Source organism: Salmo trutta, chromosome 37 (assembly GCF_901001165.1).
Source record: "Salmo trutta chromosome 37, fSalTru1.1, whole genome shotgun sequence".
NCBI classification, from domain to species: domain Eukaryota; kingdom Metazoa; phylum Chordata; class Actinopteri; order Salmoniformes; family Salmonidae; genus Salmo; species Salmo trutta.
Window position 1 is genome coordinate 26,801,500 of NC_042993.1, and position 6,170 is coordinate 26,807,669.

Genomic DNA, 6,170 nt, shown 5'->3' on the forward strand with positions numbered 1-6,170 from the left:
TATTTCTACATTTTCTCTTAAAATCTGATTTTAAACCTAACCCTAAACCATTTTTGTTTTCATAAATGTTTACGATATAGCCAATTTCAGCTACTTTGGGCTGTGTTATCGTTATAGTGGAAACCTGTCACATTTGTGGCAAAAATATCCATATAATTTTTCCAGTAATTGTCTTCAAAGCTGATTCGTTCCATCACTCACAGCCCAAGATATGAACACTTAATATTCATCCGATGTCTGCCATGCTTCTGGATGACGTTGTTGATGCTCACGCTTGTTCCAATGTGCACTAAGGTGTTCTGATCCCCCGCACTCGTCGGCCACAGAGTCCAGTGTGCGCTCATAGCGAAATGCTCTGAATTTATGAATGGACAATGTGACAATACTCTGAATTTACAAATGCCCAGAGCGCACTCTGAGCGCCTCTGGCACTCCAGGTTGAATTTAGGAACACACCCTATGTGAGGTTTTGTGTTATTTCTTTTTTTATTGAACCTTTTTAACTAGGCAAGTCAGTTAAGAACAAATTCTTATTTACAATGATGGCCAAACCCAGACGACGCTGGGCCAAATTGTGCGCCGCCCTATGGGACTCCCAATCACGGCGGGATGTGATGCAGCCTGGATTCGAACCAGGGAGTGCAGTGACGCCTCTTGCACTGAGATGCAGTGACCACTCGCCATAATCTTGCCTAATTAGCGGGCCGGCCGTGGTTACTCATCATTTAACATCTAAACACTCCTTGCCCAAAATGCCAGATGAACAGGCCACCCCTGGTGGGCAGGGCTAAAAGAATGGTATTTGAGACTGCGCGCTGGCCTCTGTTTGCCGATAGATGAGACCACCTCGCTGCTTTTTGCTACAGCTAGAACAAGTCCTATAGTTTACTGATATTAAATTATATTCGAAATTTCAACCGGAATAACAATATTTTACAATGGCTAGGTACATGAGACCCCCTAACCCATCACTCTTCATTAGAAACATCTCCGACGAATCCAGGTAGCTATGATCGAATAATTCGGCCGTGCGAAGTACAGCAACGTTAGCTAGGTTGCTAAACTGTTGTTTACTGATTTTAGCTAGCTAGCATTTACAATGAAAACTTGTAACTAAGTGTTGTCAGTTGCTAGTTGCCTCTAAGTTTGTATATGGTGAGAAACGTTAACTAGTTTAGCTATCCAACTAACGTTATCTGAACAAGTTAGCTGATCTACTTATAGCTTTGATACAAAGCTTAGCAAGCTAACGTTAGCATGTCTGCTAGGCTGCACATGCGTTTGCACCAAATATAGTGGTTTGCACAAAAACAGGAGAATTGTTTGAACCAACTTTGAATAGCCTAATTTAGCTGGCCAGCCATCTACCTGCCAGGTTGCCAGCAGTGGTGGAAAAATGACCCAGTTGTCATAGTAAAAGTAAATATACCTTAAAACGACTCAAGTCACCCAGTAAATCCTACTTGAGTAAAAAAAAATATATATATATGGTTTTAAAAGTATCAAAAGTAAATGAATTCCATAAATAGTAAGCATTTAAAAGTAAGTATAAATCATTTAAAATTATTTTATATTAAGATATATATGTATTTTTTTTACAGATAGCAAGGGGCACACTCAAACTTTCAAAGCATTTGTGTTTATTGAGTCTGTCAGATCAGATGCAGTAGTGATGACCAGGGATGTTCTCTTTAGGTCTGCGAATTAGACCATTTTCCTGTCCTGCTAAGCATTCAAAATGTAATGAGTACTTTTGGGTGTCAGGGAAAATATATGGCGTAAAAAATACATTTTCAAGAATGTAGTGAAGTAAAAATGTAAATATCAAAGTACAGATGCCCCAAAAAACTACTTAAGTAAAAATAAAGTACTACTTAAGTACTTTACATCACTGCTTGACTGTCTGTTTCTGCTCTTTTGCCAACTCCATATCATGGAACTGGCTGAACCAGTACCTGGGCTTAACTTGCATGCATGCCAAACATGACAATGAGTGACAGGAGTTGGCATGATGGCACAAACAGACTGTCACTCAGGCTACCATCTACCTGGCTTGTAGTGCATGAAATACCTCTTGTCCAATGTCACATTTTATACCCCCAGTTCTATGGTAAGTATTAAACCAATTTAGTTGAATCTGAAGGTTCACTTATTGGCCACAGTTGCAGGTTTGAACTTTGAATCACACTGGTTTAATATTTGCCTAAAAGGGTTGTACTTTACTGGCCATTACATTAAATGTCCTGTCATTTCATAACACTTTAGGCCAGAGGAACTACGCCGTGAATTTGGTCGTTATGGGCCTATTGTAGATGTCTACATTCCACTTGACTTTTCTACACGGCGACCAAGAGGATTTGCTTACATTCAATATCCTTTGTACTGATGTAATGTATTAATGAACATGTCTTTCATTCGGTGCATTATTATTATTCACACGTGGGGTCATATTGACAATGTCACACGTCTTGAGTTTGCCTACTGTTTTGAAGTAATTCTTGTATATTTGTCATAAAAATAGGCTATACTGGTTTATGGGAGGGGAACATTAACATTCAAACATAGTAAAATGTGTACAGACATTAATCAACATCTCCTCTCCTAACTAAAATTGCTTCTATTACCCTAGAAATGTTAAAGAAGTCCAGTTCTGGAGAAACCCCAACAAAGAATGTAAAGACTGGTGTAGAGTAGTTTCAAGCCAAAGGGACCATAATGATTTCAGGCGACACGAAATAGTGGGAAAAGAATACCGAGCAAAGTTGAAGCATGAAGATACAAGGAGGAGAAAAGAGGGCACGAAGGCTTCCATTTGTCTACCAAAGAGAGGAACATAAAAGGATGTATTGGGCAAAGACAAGCCGGAAATCAAGTTGTTCTGCCAAGCAGTTAGCGAGTTATGGTCAAGCTGGCGCTCAAAGGTCAAGCATGTTAAAGGTATCAAGCTTAATGTTTTGTATCCTACCAAATAGAACCCTTGCTCTTCACCTCCAAATATTTTGCTCTGTGTTCTCTCTGTACAAAAGGGCAAGAAAATCATATCTGTATGATAACTTTAATTGTGTACACGTTTACTGAAATAAGATTTCAATGTTGCATTTGTATAGCCTTTGTTCTCATTACCTCCCTGAAATTTGAACAGAAGTTTTAGCTTCATGTTGTTTTTAATCTTTTAGGTTACTATTATCCCATGTTGGCACACAATTGACTTAATTAACAATTGAAGCTTCCAGCCTCTTTACTTAATTAAAATACATGTCTCCCCATTCCCACACCCCCTCCACAAGTAAAAGTAAAAAGCCTTAACAGTCTGTAGCACATTCGAGGACGTGCGAGATGCAGAGGATGCCCTCCACAACCTGGACCACAAGTGGGTGTGTGGTCGACAGATCGAGATCCAGTTTGCACAGGGTGACCGAAAAAGTAAGAATGAGTTTTATTTAGGTGCCCTGTATAAGTGCACTATTTACTCCCTACCAATCAATTCAATGTGAAGAATTGAAGTTTCACTGTCGGAACAGTTTACCCAGGAATCTAAGTAGGAAAGTCTAACTAGGCCTACCGTAATTTCCGGACTATTAAGCGCACCTGAATATAAGCTGCACCCACTGAATTAAAAAAATATATATATATTTTGAACATAAATAAGCCGCACATGTCTATAAGCCGCAGGTGCCTACCGGTACATTGAAACAAATTAACTTTACACAGGCTTTAACGAAATACGGCTCGTAACAAAAAATTAGCACTAAACAGTAGCCTACCAAGAAAGTCATTGCTCCAGACCAAGCTCCCGTGCAGCAGCTCTATTTCCTTTTCCAACAGCCAGATCAATCGCCTTCAACTTGAAAGCTGCATCATATGCATTTCTCCGTGTCTTTGCCATGATGAGGATGACAAAATGACTACAGTAATCAGAATGATGGGAAGTTTGAGCGCGCTCTATTTAATCTAAACGGTAAACAAAAAAGTTGTTTGACCTTAACCCGTTCGGCAATTTCATTGGTCTAATGAAAGCTTCATGCCGCCAAAAAACTGAGCACGTCACAATGTGTATTTTTTTTTTTTGTTAAATTTGAAAGCGGGAAAAATCCATATTAGCCGCGTCATTGTTTAAGCCGCGAGGTTCAAAGCGTGGGAAAAAAGTAGCGGCTTATAGTCCGGAAATTACAGTACATCACTTTTAGCGGTAATATCTTGACTCGTCTCTCAGACTAGTGAAATCATTGCCAACCTGCATGCAAAATTATTTTTAAAACCCTTCTTGCTCAACTCCTTGTGTCCAGTATTTCATTTGAATGACTCTTGTCCCTCCAGCCCCCAACCAGATGAAGACTAAGGAGAGCTCTCCTCGCAGAGGGTCCCGCAGCAGCTCCTTCTCCCGCTACGACGACTACGAACGCGGCGATGGCCGACGCAGACGCTCTCGCAGTCGCAGCTACGAAAGGCGCCGGTCGCGCAGCCCTTCCTGCGACCGCCGTCCTCGGAGGTCAGAGAGCCCTAGAGAGTGAGTTCCTCTGCGACACTGAAACTAAACCACAGTTGTCAAGTAATCCTCCCAAGGGGCTTTCATTGCATACCGAAATACCTTTGTATACAGACTGGTTCTTACTTTCACTTTCCTCTCTACAGCTCTCGATCATATGGCAGGCACAGGCGAAGCAGAAGCCATGAAAATGACAGGTAGACCCATATATACGACTCCGTATTCTGACTTACCTAACATGGCACGGTTCAATAAGATTGCATTTATACTGCATAGGCCTATGTGTTTTCAAAACACCATTTGTCAAGTCGGTGTATTCATTAGTGTGTTGACTGTTTGTCCTGTTCATATCCCATCTTCCTTTTTTCTACCAGGTACAGGGGCCCTCCACGTGAACACCACAGGATGCACCACGCACCCCCGTCTCGTAACCGCTCCGCCTCCCGCTCCCCCTCTCATCCCAGATCCAGGCCCAAAGACACAAAGTCCCAGTCCAAATCCCCCAGCCCCGTCAAGGACTTCCACACCTCTTCTGGCTCCCAGAAACAGGCCTGTCGACGCTCCTACTCGAGATCCGTGTCCCGGTCTCGCTCCAGATCCTAGGACCCCACCACCCTCAAACCCTGTTATTCTGTAGCTAAAGATGTTTTTGTTCAACACTACAACATATGAATATGATATCTAGTGAGTGGTTATTACACACCCCACCTCAGTTCATTTGTTGAGTTATCATGATATCTCTGGGCTGATACCATTCAACAGAGCTGGTTGTCCCTACAGATGGATAGTAATTTTTCAATAGTTCTGTTTCATTCACCTCTGAAGAAAATTGGCTGTTTTTTTTTATTTACCTTCATATCGGTTTAATTCTATTATTTGAGAACCCAGTGGAATTAAGTTCAGCGCATAAGAATTGGTCAACTATGAAATGTCAAGGTACTGCTTGTTTTGAGCTAACGGTATTAACCTCTGGCTACAGAAGTTAAGAGTGCAAAAACCCATTTATAAGAAAATAAGTTATAAATCTGGAGTTTGCAGTGATATCTAGCCATCAAGTTTACTGCTATTATTTTTGTACATTTCATGTAACTAAAGTCTGCTTTTTTGTTGTTGTTATTATCCATTTTTACTTTGTTAAATTCTGGCAGCAGAGTTTTCTCTTTGTGGATTAAACATGTTATGTTTTAACTTTTCTTAATCATTTGGGTTGTACAAAGATATCGCTCCGTTGAAAGTACGGGCGAGACACCGGACAGTTTGTTAGGTAGACTTATCTATTACCGGGTCGGCCACTCCCTCCCCAGAACAGCCATTATTCTTCGGCCCATTCTACATGGTGTTCCACAGGGATGATGGACCATGCTAGTGCAATGGCATCACGCAGATTGGACGGCGGGCGGTATGTTCCAAAGATGCTCTGAGTAAACTGAACTCGCTGTCATTTTTCCAGGGGATGTTTTTCTACTCCTGAGTTGTCCAGTATTGGTGATTGTGTACCCACTGGAGCCGCTTATAGGAGTGGAACCCGATGTGGTTGTCTGCTGCAATAGCCCATCGGTGACAAGCATCAACGAGTTGTGCGTTCTGAGATGCCGTTCTGCGTCGCTTTGGTCACTCGTTTTTTTTCTTCTAACATTCAATTGAACAATGTCTCGATGCCTGTTTGCGTGCTTTATACAGCAAG

At 41.4% G+C, this 6,170-nt stretch overlaps 1 protein-coding gene across 1 annotated transcript; it reads left to right on the forward strand.

Moving 5' to 3' along the window:
- Nucleotides 1-798: 798 nt before the first annotated feature.
- On the forward strand, nt 799-5,674 carry LOC115177128 (serine/arginine-rich splicing factor 10). Its single transcript, XM_029737668.1, has 6 exons — nt 799-1,003; nt 2,266-2,370; nt 3,320-3,423; nt 4,318-4,507; nt 4,633-4,683; nt 4,861-5,674. Exons 1-6 carry the CDS (start codon nt 939-941, stop codon nt 5,087-5,089), a joined length of 744 nt encoding a protein of 247 aa, XP_029593528.1. The 5' UTR covers nt 799-938; the 3' UTR covers nt 5,090-5,674.
- Nucleotides 5,675-6,170: the final 496 nt, after the last annotated feature.